Below are 21,105 nucleotides of genomic sequence, written 5' to 3' on the forward strand. Positions count from 1 at the left end.
ATGCCTGGAAATTCATTTTTGGAAGGGGAATCTCCTTGCAAATTAATTTTGGAAAAGGAACTTATTGTAGGGAGATATGTGGAAGGAAAAACACACATTTTGTGGGGCTGGAGTTCTGTGGGGTCTAAATGTTATAGGAGTGCAGAAGTGAAATAAATTTGTAAACAGAAAGATCTTTTCAGCATGTGTGGGAAAAGAGGAGTGAAAATCATTTGCCATGTAAAATAAGAACATAAGAAAAGCTCCGGTGGATCAGACCGAAGCCCTACCTACTCGAGTATCCTGTTTCCTGCATTGGCCAATTGGGGTATGAGAGCAATAGCACTTCCTTTCTCTTGATCGCTAGTTCTCTTGAACTAGCAATTGAGAACGTATTGTCTCTGATCAGCTTTCTGACTAGTAGCCACTGATAGCTAGAAACAGACAGGCAACATTTAGTAGGATAAAACTCGAAGAAAATGTGTGTGCAATGGCGGGGATGGCTGGCGCGGCCACACTTGAACGGCAAGCCCCGCCCCCGCCGAGCTTCCCTATTGGGTGCCCAACCGGGGAGGGGCATGGCACACCAGCCCTGGAGTTGAAGCAGGGGGCGAAGCGCCCCCTGCATGACGCGGGAATCGTCTCCCACTCACAACCCCTCCCCTCTAGTAGGAGGAGAGGCTTTCTGGAAAGCTGAATGCTTGATGGATTAAAGTTACTACCCTATTTCTTAACTCCTAACAAAGAATCGGGGGTTTTCTATTTGCTACATTGGCTTTAGCACAGGGTGCTAAATATGGCCTTTATCCAGCAAAAATAAAATCAGGAAATATGTCTTTTGGTTTCTGAAATTTTAGAGAGGGATTGCCATCCTGCACTGCCTTTTTCAACCGTATGTGGTTTTTTAAAATTGCTGTCATGTTGAATCATAAACATTTTAAAAAAACTTCCTGTCACTCGTAACACCAGAGCTAAGTTTAAACATGTGTCTTATGTTCTGAATATTGTCAAGCTGAGGTGTTTCATTCTGACACTAATTTTCGAGAGAAGAAAGTAAAAACAGATTATTCGCGTAACTTCTAAAATATGTTGGCAATGCAAGATCACCCAGTCAAGTAGGAAGGGGAAAATAGCCATTATTTCATTCTTTATTACACTGATATGGAAGAATTCTTGGGAAACTGAGTAATGTCCTCAGCTTGGACCCCTATACCTGAAGGGCCACCTTTCCCCCATTTGAAGCTGCCTGGATCCTGAGGTTGTCATGTGAGGCCCTTCCCTACATGCCAGATCCAGAGTGTGGTGATTGAGGCCTTTTCTATATGGAACGTTGTCTCCAAGAAGGCCTTCCATTTGCGAACATAAGAACAGAGCAAGAGCCTGATGTATCAGGCCAATGGTCCATCTAGCCCAGCATTCTGTGCTCACAGTGGCCAACAAGATGCTTGTGGGAAGCCCAGAAGCAGGACCCGATGCAACAGCACTCTCCTCTTCTGTGGTATTCAGAAGCATTAGTGCCTCTGACTTGGGAGGCTGAGATAGCCATCATGGCTGGTACCAACTGATAGCCTTATCCTCCATTGATTCATCCAATCTTCTTTTAAAGCCATCCAAGTGGGTGGCCATCACTGGCTCCTGGGGAAGCGAGTTCCATAGTTTAATGATTCACTGAATGAAGAAGAACTCTATTTTATATGACCTGAATCTTCCAACATCTATCTTCACAGAATGTCCATGAGCTCTAGTCTTAGAGAGGAATAACTTATCATCATTTAGGTGCCAGGCATTTTAGATTTCTTGGGCATTTTGCAAGCACCAAATGTTTGGATGTTTTTATTCTATGCTTTTAAAACACTATATATTTTCATTACTGCATTTTGTTCCTGTTGTAAATTGTTTCTGAAGTTTTTGTTGTGGAAAGTAATAGATAAAGTCAACAAACCTACCCTAAGGAAATTTGGTTTCTTTTTTCTCCATTTCCACTGTGAATTCTATGCTTGCTAATCTCTGTGCAGTGCCACTAGTAAATGATCCAACTTTTCACTAAGCACATATTTGCAATATTTTCTTCATCCCCTGAAGCCATTTAAAATGAGTGTCTATAGCAGGGGTATAAATGCCTGTAGCCCTTGAGATTTTGTTGGACTCCATCAGCTCCAGGCCACATAACCAAATGTCACTGGTGATGAAAGGTGTAGTCCAGCAACATCTGGAACGCCACAGGCTCCCTAATTCTGCTCTCTCTCTCTCTCTCTCTCTCTCTCTCTCTCTTTTTCAGTGGCTGGGCTGATTTGCCAAGAGATCCTGCTGAGAGGAAGTAAATCCTCAGATGATTCTATGTGTTGGCATAGTACATTTGCTGTTCATCTGTTTACAAAACACTGCTGTGGGAACACAGTCGTCCAGTCCAAAACCCAAATGTAAGCTCCTTTCAAAGGTATTCATCTGCACACAAAATTTATTATGCTTTCAAGAGCAGTAACTTGCAACAAATGCATAAAATACCAATTAATGTAGTAATATCCCATTACCCCCTCCAGTTACTGAAAACCAAATAATTAAAAACAATACTAAACATGCATACCGTAGCACTTCTGTAAAAACTTATGGCTCATATTTTGCTGAGTCTGCAGGAAAAGGGAATTTCAGAAACATAGGGAAACAGCCATTTTATATTCCAGTGCAATGTGATTCTGGCAAGCACAGCTGTTATATTCAGGGTGGCACTCTCTTTTTTCATTATTAATAGTTTTGATTATTCAAGGCAGAGGAAAAGATAACAAAAAAAGCAACAGCCTTTCTAAACACCACTTCACTTATGTAAAATATATATATGAAGTGATACAATTATGGAATAGTTCCTATATGCCATCAGATAAGCTCGAGGATATCCCTCTTTTGGAATGTGGCGGGCAGCAAAAATAATTCATTAAAGCCATATTTCTAGGTTGGAAGGTACCTTGTTCCTCTCTCTGCTGAGCACAAGGCTCTCTGCATCTAGAGTTGCCCAGTAGTCTCCAGCTTCACTATGCTTTTGGAGGTCACATACAGTGGTACCTCAGGTTAAGAACTTAATTCGTTCTGGAGGTCTGTTCTTAACCTGAAACTGTTCTTAACCTGAGGTACCACTTTAGCTAATGGGGCCTCCCGCTGCTGCCGCCGCGGGATTTCTGTTCTCATTCTGAAGCAAAGTTCTTAACCTGAGGTACTATTTCTGGGTTAGCGGAGTCTGTAACCTGAAGCGTCTGTAAGGTACCACCGTACTGCTAAAGTACAGAACAATCAAGCAAGCATGTTGCCATGGCATTAGGAGGCTGCCACTTGTTTACCATTATAGATCTCAACCCTACAGCTAGGGAAAGAAGCAAACTCTCCTGAAACATCTTCCAGCTGGTTGGAGAATCAGCTATTAATCTCATCCTGAAATAGAAAACATGCTGTAAACTTGTGACAGCAGCTATCAGAACTGAGGAGTCACCTTGTGCTTCTGTAGAAAGCTTTGAGCCACATTCAAGGACTGGCCTCGGTTTGTGGAACTGGCCACTGACATCCGCTCACTAATCCACTTCATTTCCATGTCATGGTAATGGTAGAACTGGAACAATTCCACTCTGGCCTGAAGCAGCTGGCCTCTCTCAGCGAGAGGTTCCTGGAGAGAGGCAAACCTGTGAACCAGATGTTAAAACAATGAAGTTCACACACTCAGCCCAAGAAAATGCAGGATCCCCTCAATAAGCAAACATTCTTATTAGTCAACATAATTGATGAGTCACAAAGAAAAGGTCAGTGATCCAGCTGTCAGTGAAATAGCTTCCCCTCTATAATAATGTATATTTCTGAAATGTTGATTTTAATCTTCTGCACCCAGCTTGCTTTCTACACTCACATTGCCAAAATTAATTAGAAGAATCAGTATAAAATTGCATGTTGGGAATGTTATGAATTATAGAAGCCAGCAGAGTCACTTCTCCAATCATACTTCGACGAAAATGATTTTTGTGTGTTTGTGTCCTGTTAATAATCTGGTGAAGGAAGCAAGAAAGAATAGTGGCAAGCTAATAACAGGGAAGCTGATCAGCATTTTACTATTGCAAAAAAGCCTGTGAGATACCGTATTTTTCGCCCTATAGGACGCACTTTTCCCCCTCCAAAAATGAAGGGGAAATGTGTGTGCGTCCTATGGGGCGAATGCAGGCTTTCGCTGAAGCCTGGACCCCTCTCGCTCTCCAGGTTTCAGGAAGCTCTGCGCAACCCTTGGGAGACCAGCTCGAAGACACGCGGGCTCCGAAGGGTTGCACAGAGCTGCCTGCACTCCCGGGCGTCGCTCAGCTCTGCACGACCCTACGGAGCCCGGCGCAGAGCTGCCTGCATTCCGAAGCCTGGGGCACGCTGAAGAGTGCGCCTGGGCTTCACGCAGCTCTCTGCAAGCCTGGGAAGACGGCGCGGCTCCCTAGGGTTGCGGATAGCAGGCTGTTCTGGGGGCTGGGGTCAGGGGAAGCTCGGGCTTTCCCCGCGCCAGCCCCGCGCCTGGGGGGAAAATAAATTTTTATTTATTTATTTCCCCCCCATAAAAACTAGGTGCGTCCTATGGGGCGGTGCGTCTAATGGGGCAAAAAATACGGTACTTTAGGTTGAGATAATGATTTGGTCATCCCTTCATATCAAAGTGGGGATTTGACTCTTAAGTTTTCCACCACATCCAAGCCCAGTACTCTTTTCATTGCACCATACTAGCTCTCTCTGCATTACCTGCTTATGTTATGTTTGGCTTTATTCCAGTGTTATATTTCTAGAAAAAGAGGTGCCAAAACTCACTATGAATACCTCTCTCATTCTCTTACAATGGCAATGGCGCCCACCTGAGAGGTGCCCGAACTGAGTTCTGGCAAATTCTGGCTGAAAAAAAGTTCATGCTTTATTCTATTGTTAAAGTAGTCTTCTGAGTTCTGTGGAACAAGCAGTATCAAACTGTGCTTGGCTGAGATATAAAAGTAAATCCTTATGGACAGGAGAATAATGAAGCCTTGTACAATGCACTATGTTTACAGAAAGAGCAACCCACCATTCCAAATACTTCTGTGTCTCATCCAGAATCCTTTCACTGTCAAAATGGTTTGTAGCCATTTTCTTGGCATGCAACACAATTGAGCTCATTTTCTCAGCCAATCCCTGCATCTCATTTTCCAGCTGACTGTGTTCCTTGAGCAAATTGCGACTAGAACGCATGTCATGGCCCATCTCTGCATCTCGAAGACTCTTCTCAACCTTCTCTATCTTCTCTTCAGCATCCTAAAGGGGAAATATTGACATGTGGATGATTCCCCACTTTGCTCTCTTTCCTCTGGCATAAATTCTCTGCGGCGCGGATGGAATGGTGCAACCATTCAGCAAACTCTGAACCTTGGTTTTTATTCCTTGGTGCAGAATCTGCTATGAGCACTGCGAATGCTCATTTTCGGCTGTCATAGGAGGAACATAGGAACCTACATTACATAGAGTCAGATCATTGATCCATTTAGCTCATGACTGTTGACACTGACTGGAAGAGGCTCTTCAGAGTTTCAGACAAGGGACAATCCCAGCCCTGCCTGGGGACTGAAACTTGAACCTTCTGCATGCAAAGCAGATGCTCAAGTATTCCGCTACTTTACATTTTCTTTACTAGTTTGAGAACCTAAAACTATTCACTGGTTAAATACTTTAAAACAGGAAGAGGAAACTGTAGCCCTCCAGATGTTGGGTTTCAACTCCCATCAGCCCCAACCAACATGGCCAACGATCTTTTAAAATTTATGAACAGTGGCAATGGCACTCAGTTTAGCCCTAGCCTTCCTGGCGGAAAGGCATTTGCCCCTGACCTCAAGAAGTTCCATAAGTTGTTCTTGCTGTCCGGCCTGCCTCAGTTTGTCTCCTCGCTCTATCATCTTGCTGTACAGCTTCTCCCATTTCTTCTTCAGCTCTGACATTTTATCTTGAATGGAATCTGCAGCATAGTGGTCATCCTGAACCAGCTGTTTTCCAGCCTGGAGAGAGACAGTGCATTTGGTCAAGAGAAAACTCCTGTAGCTCTGGTTACTCCTATCTGCCTCTGTTTATGTCAAAGTCATTGTATGCAGAAGAAGCCAGTATCCTAAAAACTGCAAAGCGATGCTCACCAGCCAGTCACTGAACAAACCAAGAATGCTGTACATTGGTGGCCCTGATTTCAGAAGGCTGAAATTCAAGCTGAACTTAAGGGCAGTGTGTTGTTTTCATCTGTTTTGCTGTAGGAAAACTCTGCTTCCCATCATTCTTTTGCATGAACTTTGACATCTCTTAACACCATATGATGGGAAAGTGCATGCATGCATACATACAAACAAACACTTGCTTAGAACATTCTTCCTAATACATTGCTGTAACTGTTGGGCTACTAGACTCTTTTATTCTTAAAATTCAATTTCTGCTTTTTAGTGTTATATGCAGGCATCCTAAGTGATATTACAAGCAGCAAAGTAAGCAATATACTTGATGTGCACAGTTCTTTGAGGCTCTGTACTTTGCTTCCCCTGAAAGCCTAGTTTTACGCTTCTGCAGAAAGCGCCAACACGTTTTCAGTTTTAATATTAGAAATTTAATTTAAAAACAAAAATTTAATACTAGCTTTTCAGAAACACAGAATTCCAGATCCAGTGCTGTGTGCTGTGCATGTGAGCACAGGCCTGATTGTTTGCTATTAGAATCCAGAAATATGCACAGAACTGTTGTACTTAAATTTGAAATGTTCTAATCAAACAAGGAATTGTTGGCTATTCTGCCAGTCATCAATATGTCTCCATGAGACCAGCCTTACCACCATCAGCTCCACATAATGCTTCTTATTGGCCATCATTTCTTGTTCTGCAGCTTCATGCTTTTTGAGCTTCCGTAGTATGTTTGTTGGCTCACGGTAGGACTCATCTGATGCTATCTTGTATTTCTCCTCCATCCACATCAAGAGCTCAGTAGTGTCATGAGTGAACTCCTACAATTGCATTAAATCTCTTTTTCCCCCATGTACATATTGATACATTGGAACATATATTTACAGATAAGACAATAAAAACAAAAAATACATTAAACATAGTGTGTATTCAATTACAACATTTAATATCACATTATGGGATGTTCCCGTGAACCTGACCCTTCGCAGTTACAGCACAGAAAAACATTATGGTTGATTCTTATTTTGAAATTTTTCCTACAGCTGCATACTGGTCAAAATACTCTTTTTAGAGCAGGTTAGGTGAGCCCTTTCTTATCAGAAAGTTGGAATATATGATGCAGTAGGCATTAAAGGCAAACCTGGGCCAATCCCTCAAGAACTTGGTGTGGTAATATGTCCCTGTGACCCACAATGCCTCTTATCCCTTACATATGAAAGTCTGCTATAAACATCACCAGCATTTATTTCATGCCAATGCAGAATACAAAAGTGGCACACTCCCTGCAAAGAAAGCTTAAGAACAACATACCCATCCTTTAAAACAGGCTCCAGGTGAACTCTTCAGGTTACACTTTAGAACACCAGTGAAAGGTCACAATACCTAATATTTCCCTGAGTCAAAGAATGATCTGCTGTGGAAAGCAAACATATCAAAGAGCAGTATCCAGGCCTAACCTTCTCCCTGATATGCTAATGTCTACATGCAGGCCATTTCTTGTGTGGGGAAGCTTTTAAACATGTGTTATTCCATCCACATTCTAGGATAAACTATATGCTCTTTCTGAATCCAGAGGTTTTTCAACCTTTTTGAGTCCATGGCTCCCTTGACCAGCTACATTCTTTCTGCGGCACCCATGTGGGGCTCGGGAGCCCAGTAATGTCACCCCTTGCCTACAGAGCTTTTTGAACACCCTCCCTTGTGGAGTGTTCCCTCAGCCTCCTTGCCTCTCCCCTCTCGTTGGGAGCCCTCCGGGCAGCTGCTGTCGCTGCACCTGGTCTTTGAACTGCTCCCCCTGCCCCAAAGAGAGGTGCCTCCTCACCCTGCCCCACAGGGCCAGGCCCAGAAGCACCATTCACCTGGGGAGCTTGTAGCCAGGGCTGCTGCAACAGGAGGGCAAACCACTGTATAATCTGATGTCATGAACTACAGCTGCCATCACCCCTGACCTTGGCCATGACAGCTGGAGATCATAGGAGTTGTAGTCCAAAACAAAAGGAAGCCACCATGTTAGGTACTCCTGAACTGGAGAATACCCAACCTAGGTAAGCAAGCAAGCATGCAAACAAACAAAGCAAACAAGCAAACCCCTTCCAATCTCTCTACATATGGTTTATGATACACTGCCCTCTAACCTGTAATAGAAGAGAAGCTAGTAGCCTCTTCTTCCTCTGTTCATTATTATTAATTAGCAATTTCCATCTCTCTCGTATGGCAGCCATTCTCTCCTCAATCCTGTAAATGAAATAAGAGGAGATTCAACTTCTCCAAAAGGTATTACATGGGTTGTGGGCAAGGAGCTCTATCAGAAATAATTTGCAAAGTTGGTAAAACATTTCATCTCTTTGTACCTTAGTAGACTGATCTACAGGGTGTTGTGGCAGTTTAGGATAGCTGAATATCTAACTCAAATTAATCCACAGTTTACTCTGCTATTCAGTATAAGACATTTGGATTTTTCTGGCTAAAGGAAGGCAGGCTAATGCTGTATAAATTCCTTTTACAAAGGAATAAAATCTAATAGCATTAATACATGACACAAAAAATGTAAAGGGCATTCTAATGTGTTTCTTAATATCATGCATGAATAGGCCTTGGTCTTTCCTGTCTTCCAGATCTAAATAAATGAAAAATGAAAATCAAATACGTACGTGTCAGAAGCAAAATGGCCCCTTTCCACCAGCTGATATCCATGCTCATTGACTGCATTTACTCGCTTTTTCAACACCAGTAGCACTCGTTCAAAATCCTCATGCCGCTTCAGGAGGCTCTGAATAGAACCAACGTGGTCCTGAAGATATAGAAAACAAGCATGACCACACCCCACGTTGGCTGAGCACGACCCCACCTCCCACATTCACTGGACCTTCAACCTTCAAATGAAGGTGTGATGAGAACTTCTGTGAACTTGGCAGATTCCTACAAAAATCAAAGCACTTTTGAGTGGGTGGAGTATTTACAGATGGATGAGGTGGTCAGGTGATTTAGCATTCAGCAGTAGGTTTGCAAATGGTGCTGAGAACGTTGATATGTGAGGATGCAAGACTGTCCGTGGAGATGGTCATCATGTCCCACGTAAGATGTTCCCAAGAACTATGCTCCAACATCACAACATTCCCAGCACCATTCGGTTGGCAGCAGGTTGTTGAATGCAGCCGTTTGCCTTTTCTTAATGTTAAGGAGACAGGGGGAATTGAAAGATTGCCCTCAGCCTTCTCTTCAATTAGTAAACATCCTCTCATTCTGAATTTTCACTTTCTCCTTCCTCTGCACTGCATGTCCATTGTATTCTCCTGATCTTTGGGTAGATTCCCAACCTCCCTAGAATCCAACCAAACACTGAGAAGTCTAGGAGGTGGGGTATGGATGTTCAAATTAGCCCTAATCCCACATCACGGTGCAAGCATATTTATTCCTTCATTTATCATTTTATCTATTTCATAATATTTATACACTGTTTGATCATGTAAAAAACCTCAAAACAGTTTACCAGAAGTCAAATTACTAAAACAGATTAAAATTCACAACTTCATTATTTTCACAGCAGTTTCGGAGATGGCATCAGATATGTTTTAAGTCATAATATACTATAGCTTATTTTGATGGCAACAAACCAAGGCAGGTCTAGGGCTGAGGCCGTCCATAGACCCCTCTCTTCCTCTGGCGCAGGAGGCTAGAACATTTCATTTTCTTTCTGATTAACCTAAGTTCAGCATTATATTAAAAGCCTAACCTGTGTTTAATGTAAACCTTAGTTAATTGAAACAAGGTAACTTCATAAACCATGGTTTAAAGTTTCAAATAAACCATAATTAAGGCTAACCACATTTTGTTGGGTTCAGAGCACATGGCAAACTGTGGTGAATCAAAAACAGAAGAAAAAGTTTCTGATCTCTTACTTTCAGTTGTGTCAGGAAACGGAAGGGGAAGAGGGGTATACAGGCCCAGTGCTGAGCTAAATTAATTCTCACCACAATAAACCATTGCTTACATGACGTTCAAACACAGCCACTATCTCTGGCATATCTTCTATCTCTGCCTTCTTCATTGTGCAAGCAAGCAGCCTTCACAATAAACTTGTCAGTGAACATGCCTAGGTTTTTCCAGTTAGAATAACTTAGGCTTTGCTAATGTCTCACTACAAGGTTTTCCATGATATCAGAACACATCATCCTTGAAACCAAGGAATTTTCTCTACTCATACAACTCATGCGTGTATAACAGATGTATATAAAAATACATATATAAATGCTGTCTCAGTTTTCTGCAGAGGAGAACATTGAGATATTTTTTAGTGGGGGACGATTAATAGCATGGCTTAATGATCCCCATTCTCAGATATATGCAAGATTAAACTGCAAAAAACCAAGTGTGTTTTGTATTTGTTGTGGTATTTTTATATCTCATCCTAACTCTAAATATTGGATGAGATCCAACGTAGCATGAAAGGTTTTTTAAAAATATTTTTATACCAATAATTTATTACCTCAGATACAAATTAAGTACACAAATTAAGTATACAAAACAAGTATTTACCTCAAGATTATCAGTTTGGAGAAAGGCCTCATGGCTCGAGAGAGCAGCATGGATGCCATTGATTTCTCTGTTAAATTTCTGAAGTTCAACATCTTCCTGGAGCTTCTTGCGCCGCTTTACCCACAATTCATCTAGCTTATTCCTTTGCTGAGCAAGCTTTTGCACAGACTCACAGATTTCCAAAGCCTTGGTGTTGAATGGGCCATCCATTATCTTCTGACCCAACTCTTGCAGCTGCTTAAACCTGTGAAAGTTCCACAAAAATGGCATGTATTATTGTCATAAGTGAAAACCACATCTTCATCAAGAAAATGCATATTTCCTTAAGAATAAATTATTTTAATGACCAGTACTTTATTCATGGAAACCTGTTACTTTTTCAGTCTTCAATTTTCGTTTTTGGAAACTTGCAGAAATGTGATCTATAAATAGCTATATTAAGGACAAAGCAATAAAAATATGTTTTCTGAGGAAAGACCATGGGTGGTATCCAATTAAGTCATACTCAGAGTAGACCCATTAAAATAAGTGGACTAAAGTTAGTCTGGTCCATTAATTTCAGTGTGTCTACTCTGAGTTTAGCTTAGTTGGAAACAACTCTGTTTTTAAAGTTTCTGGAATTTGAATTAAATACAATGCTTACACTGATGATGTAAATAAAGTATGCATTTGGTTATGATATTCAATGTCATTTTGCTGATGAGTCTAACTTATTTTCATACAATGAACTCTTGAAATATCATTCAGTTCAAACATGTACATAGCAACATACACATACAGTACCAGAAGTTTAGTAAGGATACCCATCATAGGTCTCATGCTCTTCCCTCCCAAGTAGAACAGTATTTGGTACCATGTAAGAGTGCTAAACATGTTATGGGACAAAGGTTAATTAACATGGTGCCCTCCATATATCGTTGGACTAAAACTTACATCTGTTGCAGCCAGCATGGTCAACAATTGGTGAAGATGTGTAGGATAAATTAGCCTCATATAACCAACATGGTTAACACTGAGGGGGTTAAGACCATAGAGTAAGCTGTCCTGCCAGGTTTAGCTAGGTCACACCATATCACCTTGGGAGGAAGGGTTACCAAACTCTTTGTTCTCTGATTTCCACCCTACCACCAATGAGGTCTAAGCTGGCTGTTCCAAGTTAAGACCACATGCCTTAAGCGAGCCATCTTTGTGTTTCTATGCAAATCAGTGATAGGAACTGAAATATAAAAGCTAGGAGCTAAATGGCACCTTAAACCTAGGTTATGGGCGCAACAATAGAACATCTAGGCGTGTATTTTTAATAACAAGGATACAAAGCTGAAAATGAATGAACTGCAGCTAAAATATGTTCATTTTCACATGGTCTGCCCACCCCCCTAATATTATTAAGGGGCTAGCTGGAAGTGGAGAGGCAGAAAAAGGTCCTCCTTTCCTTCCATTCTGCAGTTTTAATCTGAAATCTTAGGCACGCTACTGAGCCCAGAGCTCAGAAACTGCTTGCGCTAATGAAATTCCCTGTTGAAAATGCACCTAGAACAATGGGAGTTTTGAACACTGATGCAAATAAATCAATCTTTATTGTGTGCATATGCCACATCTGCGTCAAGAAGCTGATGTACCCGGTAATTAAAAACTCTATAAACTTATTTACATTAAAAATAGCACTCCTTCTGCTAACGTCTGTATTCCAGAGATTAAAATCATTACTCATTCGTCAGCCAAATAATAATAATAATAATAATAATAATAATAATAATAATAATAATTTTATTTTTTATATCCCACCCATCTGGCTGGGTTTCCCCAGCCACTCTGGGTAGCTCACAGCACATATCAGAACATACTAAAACATCAAACATTAAAAACTTCCTGATACAGAACTGATGCAGAAACATTTACCACTTATTGGAACCTAAGTTATTCTGCCTGTCTTTTCTTGTTGCTGTATGGAAAAGCACACAAATCTGATCTTTGAAGAGTTTGAAGCAAACCTTTGAAGGAAACCATTTTTAACTTATGCAGTGTGTTGTCTCTTTCTATTCTAAGGGAAGTGGGGGGACTTTGGAAGCAACTTTGAAGGGGTATTTTAAAGGCCCAACAGGCTATATTTCCACATTTTACTTTGCTGCACGTTCTGTGATTTTAAATCTCTGCTGAGGCTCTTTCACCAAAGAGTACTTGCCCTAAACCTGGATCTAGGCATCCAGGGAATTCTCCTTTTTCATTATACCCATATCTAGTATTTTTCCCTTTTACCAAACCAACACAGACATGATGGGAATTGTAGTCCAACAATGTATGAAGGACACCATATAGGCTACCCTACTTCAGGGTCTTCTCCTTTCCAGACTTCTTTTATGCCTCTCTTGCAAAATATGGCATTGGTACACACTCATACACCTTTGAAGAAGATCTTTACCTGTGGTTTTGACTGTGTATCTCTTTCAGCAAATCCTGGTGTTCCTTTAGCAGCAGCTCTGCAGAGGCCACATCTACCCCTATTTCCTCGCTGGACATTTTCTCTCTCATGGTATCTGCCCACCACAGAAGTCGACGGCTGTCTTGCAGGAAGGCCTGTTGGTCCTGTGCTACTTGCAAAGCCTTCCCCTTCTCATCTGCCTTTGACTTTAGCAATAACAGGAGCTCCTCCATATCTTCAACCTGTTCTGTTATGGCCCTGCTCTCTGCGGGATTGGTATCCTTGATCCTGTATAATGAAGCCAAGAAACATTTTTGAATTAGTGCTAGGGCTCAGATCAAGTTCATTATGACCTGAACTGTATTCCACCGGTATCCATCAAGGAATGTCAGCTGGGAGATTTGGTTGGATGTGCTAGAGAAAAGCAAAAACATTTCCTTCTCTTGAGTGCTACCCTCAGCTCCTTGGATGAAAGGTGGGACAGAATAATGCTTATTATCATCAAAAGGAATAATAATAATAATAATAATAATAATAATAATAATAATAATAATAATAATAATACTCTGCCCATCTGCCTGGGTTTCCCCAGCCACACTTTGGGTGGCTTCCAACAAAATATTAAAAATACAATAAAACATCAGACATTAAATTTCCCTAAAATGTACCATGATTCTCTACAAATTCCCATGTACACAGTTAATGTGTGTGTGTTTTGGGGGATGCCTATGGGTTGTTGAATTGTATGATATGTCCTAAATCTTATCAATGCCCGCTAGTGCTGTGGATTATCCATTCTCCACAACCAAACTAGATCCAAGTTCCTAATAATTCAATAAGGTAGAAGACCTGTTTGAAAAAGGGAAGGAAGCCATTACAGCACCCAGAGACAGCAATTCTTGCTGCTACCCAGCAAGAACAGAATACATGCCTACCAAAGTAGTCACCAGATCTCCCTATTCTTACTTTAAATCACCCTGAAATCAGGGCCCCCAGGACCGACTACAATGCACCAAAGGGCTAGTTTCTTACGATTTGGCGACACTCTTCAGGTATTCAATTTTTCTCTCCAGTACTAAGACCTCTCGCTCAAAGTTCGTCAGCTTGCGCGCCTCAGCCGACAGAACAGTAGGCATGTTCCCATGTCCTAAGTCCTCAAGGCGGGTCATCTTGTCTTGTAGCAGCCCTTGAGTGTCCTGGCAATCCTGAAGGAACATCTTCACGTCAGCCACGCCAATCAGCATTGAGCCCTTCTCCTCTTTCAGTGCTTCCAAGCGCTCCCACCTAAGAGCCGAAAAGTAAAGAAGGCTGTGGCAGTGGCGACTATGCTGTTGGACTATGTGATGAGAGAAAGGAACTCTGCACATGCTCAGGCACATTTTACTCTAAAGTTAATGCGTCTCAACATGAGGATCACATTCTTATGAACAATACGATGGTGGTTTCGGTTTGTAGCCTGCTCTCGATTGCGTGAGCAAACAGGCACCTCAGTGTCTAAAGCAGGGATGGGGAATGTGTGGCCATTCAGAAGCTGCTGGACACAAACCTTCGTAAGCCCCAGATAGTAATTTATGCTTGTATATTTCAATTGATTTTGTTTATTGTATTTTTGTGCTGCTTTTCACTCACACGAGTCACAAAGCGGCATGCATACAAAAAGAACAACAGTAGAACATCACAATTGCAACTTAAATTATATAAAATAATTAACAAATCATCAATAAAACAACCACCTTCTAGAAAACGCTATGTCTAAACTAGAAGTTATATTTAAAGTAAAGCTCGTCCCTTAGACATCACGGGGCTAATTCTATATATGAACCACCATTTACCTCGCATTTATCTCTTTCTGATGGACATGAATCTCATTCTGTTTTCCAGGACTGCTCTTTGAAAACATATCTGCTAAGCAACTGATCTCATCCAGTTGCCTCTTCCCAGTAGCCAATTCCGTTAGAAAACTCTGAACAACAGAAGTCAACAAAGACAGCAGTAATAATTTATTGTTTAGCTCTTTGACGTTATAGAATTTAACTAACAAAAAGAATCTTTGGTAACCTGCTTTACACATCAGCATCTAAAGTTTCCCCCCTTGAAATTCTAGCATGAAACTGCTGAATTAGAACTGAATAGGGTGTTTACTTTTCAGGAATCAGGCATGAACTGAGATCACCAACTGCTGCTTTTGTGAATGGTCACTTTGCTTATGTAATGGTTTACAAAGAATGGTCACAGACTTTTTTTTATATTTCACTGCTGTTTGATGCACTGATTACAACATTTGTGTGTAAGCACCCACCAGGGGCGCTGACTTGCCCACCCCCTTTGAGGGGACGTAACCATATGACGTGTCACATGACACCACCCGGCATGTGCCGGGTGGGGTCAGGATGTGCAGAGGACAAAACCAAAGATCTTTATTGTCCCAGCTGCTGCCTGGCTTCTGGCAGCCCCCTCAATATTCAGGGGGGAGCCCCCTCTGCCCCTATACCCGGCACCCCTGGCACCCCCACCCCCACACCCCTGCCAGCTGAGCGTATGATGGAGTGAGCTGAAGCCCATGCTATAATAAATTTCCTCGTCTTTCAGAAGCCACAACTTCTGTTTTTGCTGCTACAGACTGAGACATTTCTGGAAGTTCTCTCAAGGTTATTATCTTCAGGTTGCTTTCCCAAACAGATTTAATTTACTTCCCACGTTAACTTCAGTGGTGTGAAGCTTCACTTTTACCTAGTTGTTCCTGTTAAGCAAACAAGTGGATAGTCCACATTCTTTTTTTTAGTGAGCAAGTGATGTGAAATAATGTTTCCTTTGAAAATCCACACTTTGACAAACAACAGGAAATTTCAGAGTGATTAAAAAATGTGTCTATTAAGAGAAATCCACACTAAAACACTGAAAAAAATTCATTTATGCAGAAATGTGGAGAACTGGATTTAAGATTGGAAAAAATGAGAAGTTCAGCCCGGTTCGAAAACAATTCAAGACCTATTGATCTTCTCAGAGTTTATTGATACTGTTTTAACGCACTTCAACTTCTGCTCCATCCAAGTGTCTTCAGCATGGGTCAGGGGTAGCAGCATAATACCACCCTCCTGGGATTTTGGCCCACATGTGATTATTTTCCAAAGTGCTTATATTTATAGCAACTGACTACCGAGCAACTATTGTTATCAACAATAAAATGGACCTATGTACTAGGTAGGTTTGCAAGTCAAAGGCACAACTCCATTTCTAGGGCTAATTGTTTAGCCTGTGCTCCTAATACTGCCTTGTTTATGAGGTATTAGAACTGCAACAAAATGAATTTGAAATAAATAGGGTTGTTTTCCCCTCAATTTAACCTTGTAGGCTTTTGACAGTTGCTGGGAGTCCCCCCCCCCCCATAACATATCTCTGTCGTTTTTATCCTAAAATCAGAAATGGTTCCTCTAAATTCAACCCTGACTGACAGACTGAAGTAAATTATGACTCTGAGTAAGGATGCCAGGGAAAATGTAGGTGGAAACAGCACCTGGTATTTATGCTGCATAGTCTCCACATTATCTGCTGCTGGCTGAATAGTCTGAACAATTTTCTCTTTGTCATCCATCCAAGACCGAAATTCTTCACAGGAACTGTAGAACTGATAGAGTCGGATCCTTTCTTCTAACTCTTTTCTCCTGTGCTGTAGGAATAAGTATCCAAACACTGTATGAGAATAAATATGTTCTGATACAAATATATCAACACAAAGGCAGTATATGAGGGTAACAGATTAAAAACAAATTCAGAGCTGAGGCACCAACAAATCACCAAAAGTTAGCTATTTGTGTAGTCCTATGCCATGATTTGTGCATTAGTACTGTCAAATGTGAAACATGTGGAAGATGGGAGTCATGATATATTTGAAATTCTGCTACTGTCCATAGATTTCAGATTAAATTCTTCTCTCAGGAGAGAGAATGGCTTGGGCCAGCATACCCAAACATTTGTCTTCACTCATGGATGAATTTAAGAATGACATGAAACGCTTTGTTAATAGCACCATTTGTTGTAGAGAGCTATTCTTGGTGGTTGCCCTAAAACATTTCCCTGCTATAAGTCTGAGCATTTTTTTTTTTAAAAAATCAGCCTTTTCCATTTGAGCTGGTTTTCTTCATGACTGGAGGAAACTGGCAGGGATGCTGTTTTTTAGAATTTGTCAGGTTTCTCACATATTGCCCACCTGGAGGTTTTGCAATAGGGCAATTAGCACATTCAGTTATATAAAAACCAGTCTTCAGCAACACATTTCAGGATTCTTGGTATCTTCTCTGCAGAGTAAACTCTAAAAGCTACATTAAGTTTTCATATCTGGAGCCAGGATAGCAAAAAAACAGAAACCAAAGGCTGCAATGCAATCTATAAACAATTACTCTATGTCTTTAAAAAAGAGAGGGAGAACTCAAAATATTATGAGAAAAACTTGATACCTCAGCCATGGTCTGCAGTTTTTCATATAATAAATTAATCTTATTCTGAGCTTTCCAGATGTTTTCTGTAACAAAATGAGGATCAGAGCCAAATGGACTTGTTGGCGTAGTTTGGGCAGACATGCACGACACAGAAAGACTTGCTGGCGCTTTCGTTACCCTCTGGACTGTGCTGCCATGGATCTTTGTGCTTGCTGTTGGCACCGATACCATCTGTCAAAAGAAATATACAAAAAAACTGAATTCTGTGTTTTTGAGACTGGCATTGCTCACAAGTTCAAATTAAATTTACTTTCAGTTTTATTTCAATACGTAGCCTTAGCATAAGATGCCGATTTCTGTCCATGTACACATTAGACATTTGCACACTGCTGTGTGCACCAGAGAGGGGGTGGGGATTTCTCTCCCCAGTGTGCATGACCTGTTTGCACCACCACCACCCCTGAACTCCTATTCATGAAGCTCTCATGTGTGTTTACATGATGGCTGTCTCAAATGTACATACCTCAGCTCATGTTTTCAAATCAGATGGAAGCTGGTTTGAAGGGAAACACATCAAACTACAGGTTATCATATGGATTGTGGCCAATGTCATGTGTTCTTGGCTTCAAGCATCAACAGTAGGAGTGCAGTGGAGCCACAGTAAATGGTAATGTGAACATAGCCTAAGTTGCATCTAGGATAGCAAGGTCTGAAGATAGCAAAGACCTTTTACAACTATAGGAATGTTGTATCTTACTTTGCTATTCCCAGAATCTCTAAATAGCCTGTGAACAAACAAATTAAAAGTGTTTCTGAGTTTTAAAAATGAATTAACCACCAGATGTTGCAGTAGAAATACAATGGCTAGTCTCTAAAATGGCTGCAGTTAAGATGTGACACGGCCACTTTTGTGTGTGCATTTGAAAGAATTTTTTTCAAACAGCAACAGATGTGAGAACAATAGCTGAGAATGTTACAAAATTGCTATCACGGTTTTAGAGCAAATAGTCACATTATCAGAGTTAAAAATTTAAATCTGAACTTTACATCTTCCAATTAGCTCCCAAAACTGGGCCATGGCTCCTATCATTTTCACCCAAAGAAATTTTCCAGCACTTCCAGGCTGGCTGGTGAGGACAGTTTTCACAAAATATTCAAAACGACTTTACCTCATCTGAGTTACTTCTATGAGGATAGGGCTTTCAGGTGGTTTAAAATACAAATACTTCACGTTCTACAAAGTCAGTATGAGATATTATGGGACAACAGTAGGCTGATTAGCATACAATTCTAGGACATTGAGTAAACATAAAAATAAGAAGATTGAAGGCACAATTCTACAGAAAGAAAAAATGGTGTTTTGAGGGAAATATCACAACACAGGAACTGAAGATGAAAGGAATTGTTTAATTCAGTCTAACAGACCAAATTGTGTCTGCGTCTGCTTTGGTTTTATTTGGGTTCATCAGCAATAGCAACCATATTTGGGCCAAACTGATCTGTAACTTAATAGAAATGCGATAAAAAGATAGGATAAGGGCTACCTACCACTGATGCAGCCTGCTTTGCTACAGAAGGAGCCTGCTCACCCAAGTGGCTTATTTCGGAAGAATACGCAGCTATCTCTTTCTCCAAACGAAAGTGGCGATGCAACAAAGCTTCTGCACTGGATTCATCCTTCCCGTAATCTTTGCTAGCTAGCAGGGTTTGTTGCTCCTGCATCCAAGACTCCACCTCATCAATATCAGCAAAGTACTGAGGGGGGAAATAGGGCAATTGTGTTGTTATATCTTGCCTGCTTGTGACATACTAGCAATATCACATTAGGAGAGTAACAAATCTGAACGAAAGCAACAATTTCTTCAAGACTCAAAGGGAAGAAAGACTGGTTCCTTTTGAGCATTACTGTTATTGCAACCTTGTAAATAAGTGACTTGCCTGAGAAAAATTCAGCTAGGCTTCTGGGAGGTGAAAGAAGAGGGGCAGAGAGAACCCTACCTCCATCAATGACTTGCTGGTGGTGGCCTTCCTGGTTTTTATGCCAGGTGCAAATGAGAGACCAAGAATTCCACCTCTCTTTTCTTAGCCTGCTCACTCACCTGTGTGCAATTCCTTGTCCCCAGTGGCAATTAGACAAGTGCTTAGATGCAAGGCTGTGCTATTGTTGTTGCTGTTTTAACATAACAAGACCTTCCAAGCTTAATGGACAGGCTAAGATCTTGTTTAGACTTCTTAATAATAATCAATTCAGTTCAATCTGAACAGAGCTGCAGACCAACGTACCTGTTTGACGAGAGAAGCTGCCTCCAAACTGGTTTTACGTCTGGCCACCTCATCTTGGAGCTGCTGCCACAATTTCTGGATATTGTCAGTCTCCTTCTGGATGCTCCTCTGATTTGAAGGGTTTTTCTGACCTAGCTCCCGGCCCTTGCATATGATCTTAGAACAAATCAGTTGGTGGGAGTCACACTCAGCTTGCAAAGCCTGCCAGGTGGAAGTCAGAGGGTCATAATTACTGGATGTCACCATGAAGCCAAACCCAGTCATGCTAGTTTGAATGCTGTTTTCACTTCTTTTATCCACTTTATTATTTCAGGAGTGATAACTATAAGGAATAACATATCTCACCATTCCACTCGCATGAGTCAAGTGATCTTCTCTGGTGAAATCATTTATGCAAATTGTATTATACCTACCACCAACATTGACTGTGCAATCAAATATAGCTGAGCATCATTGTTTTCAGCCATACAATACTTTGATTGGAGGCAGCAGGAGGAATTAACTATGTCGCAATAGCTGGCTTATGACTGGGTCGTCATAACTGGCAAAGCAACTGTCGCAGAAAATAAGAAGATAAACGATGGAGCTATGACACTAATCCCTAATGTAACATCAGCAAGTTCGCTTAACCACTTTTAGGGTGCGGCAGCCTTGCAGGGCAGCCAGTACCTGCCCCCCTCCCCCCCCCCCGATGCAGAGCTGGGATGCTGGGAATGCGCACTCTCCCAGCTTGAAATCTGGCTCCATGCCAGCCTGCCAAATTGGCCAATGGCCGGCTGGTGCTGAGGGCAGGGCTCTTCGGAGGCAGGCCTGAGGGAAAAATCAGGCTTCCTTCAGGTCAGCTCCCAGGGGAGATTTAAACAGTTTGCACCGGCCCCCGACATCCACTCTTTTTCATCAGTTCCGCTACCATATTGGGAAAACTCTCTGGGCTATCAGCAGCACCCCTCCCCAATCTCTGAGTGTCCTCCGGTGAGCATAGCTCTGGAAAAGGCACCCCGTTCTTCTCCAGGGTGCTCTAGTGACATAAACCAACTTGATTTATGCACACTAGCTGCCTCTCTTGACACAGTAAAAGAAAGAGGCATCGTAGTTCTGAACTACTACAGTGGTACCTCAGGTTACATACACTTCAGGTTACATACTCTGCTAACCCAGAAATAGTGCTTCAGGTTAAGAACTTTGCTTCAGGTTGAGAACAGAAATTGTGCTCCGGCGGCACGGCAGCAGCAGGAGGCCCCATTAGCTAAAGTGGTGCTTCAGGTTAAGA

General features: G+C 41.6%; 1 protein-coding gene across 3 annotated transcripts in view; it reads right to left on the reverse strand.

Annotated features, from left to right (window-relative positions):
* The window catches only part of SPTBN5 (spectrin beta, non-erythrocytic 5), a 397,537-nt gene that overhangs the window by 356,658 nt on the left and 19,774 nt on the right, over positions 1-21,105 (reverse strand). For all 3 annotated transcript variants that reach the window (XM_081207187.1, XM_081207185.1, XM_081207186.1), the window contains exons 11-24: positions 19,836-20,036; positions 19,101-19,307; positions 17,571-17,783; positions 16,631-16,783; positions 14,949-15,079; positions 14,149-14,400; positions 13,117-13,404; positions 10,698-10,941; positions 8,813-8,952; positions 8,297-8,396; positions 6,812-6,982; positions 5,838-6,002; positions 5,042-5,268; positions 3,458-3,644 (exon numbers count right to left, since the gene is read on the reverse strand). In XM_081207187.1, the coding sequence (XP_081063313.1) occupies positions 3,458-3,644; positions 5,042-5,268; positions 5,838-6,002; positions 6,812-6,982; positions 8,297-8,396; positions 8,813-8,952; positions 10,698-10,941; positions 13,117-13,404; positions 14,149-14,400; positions 14,949-15,079; positions 16,631-16,783; positions 17,571-17,783; positions 19,101-19,307; positions 19,836-20,036 (2,679 nt within the window). The remainder of the gene's footprint in view (positions 1-3,457; positions 3,645-5,041; positions 5,269-5,837; positions 6,003-6,811; positions 6,983-8,296; positions 8,397-8,812; positions 8,953-10,697; positions 10,942-13,116; positions 13,405-14,148; positions 14,401-14,948; positions 15,080-16,630; positions 16,784-17,570; positions 17,784-19,100; positions 19,308-19,835; positions 20,037-21,105) is intronic.

The sequence above is a fragment of the Podarcis bocagei genome (assembly GCF_964188305.1).
Source record: "Podarcis bocagei genome assembly, chromosome: 1".
Classification (NCBI taxonomy): domain Eukaryota; kingdom Metazoa; phylum Chordata; class Lepidosauria; order Squamata; family Lacertidae; genus Podarcis; species Podarcis bocagei.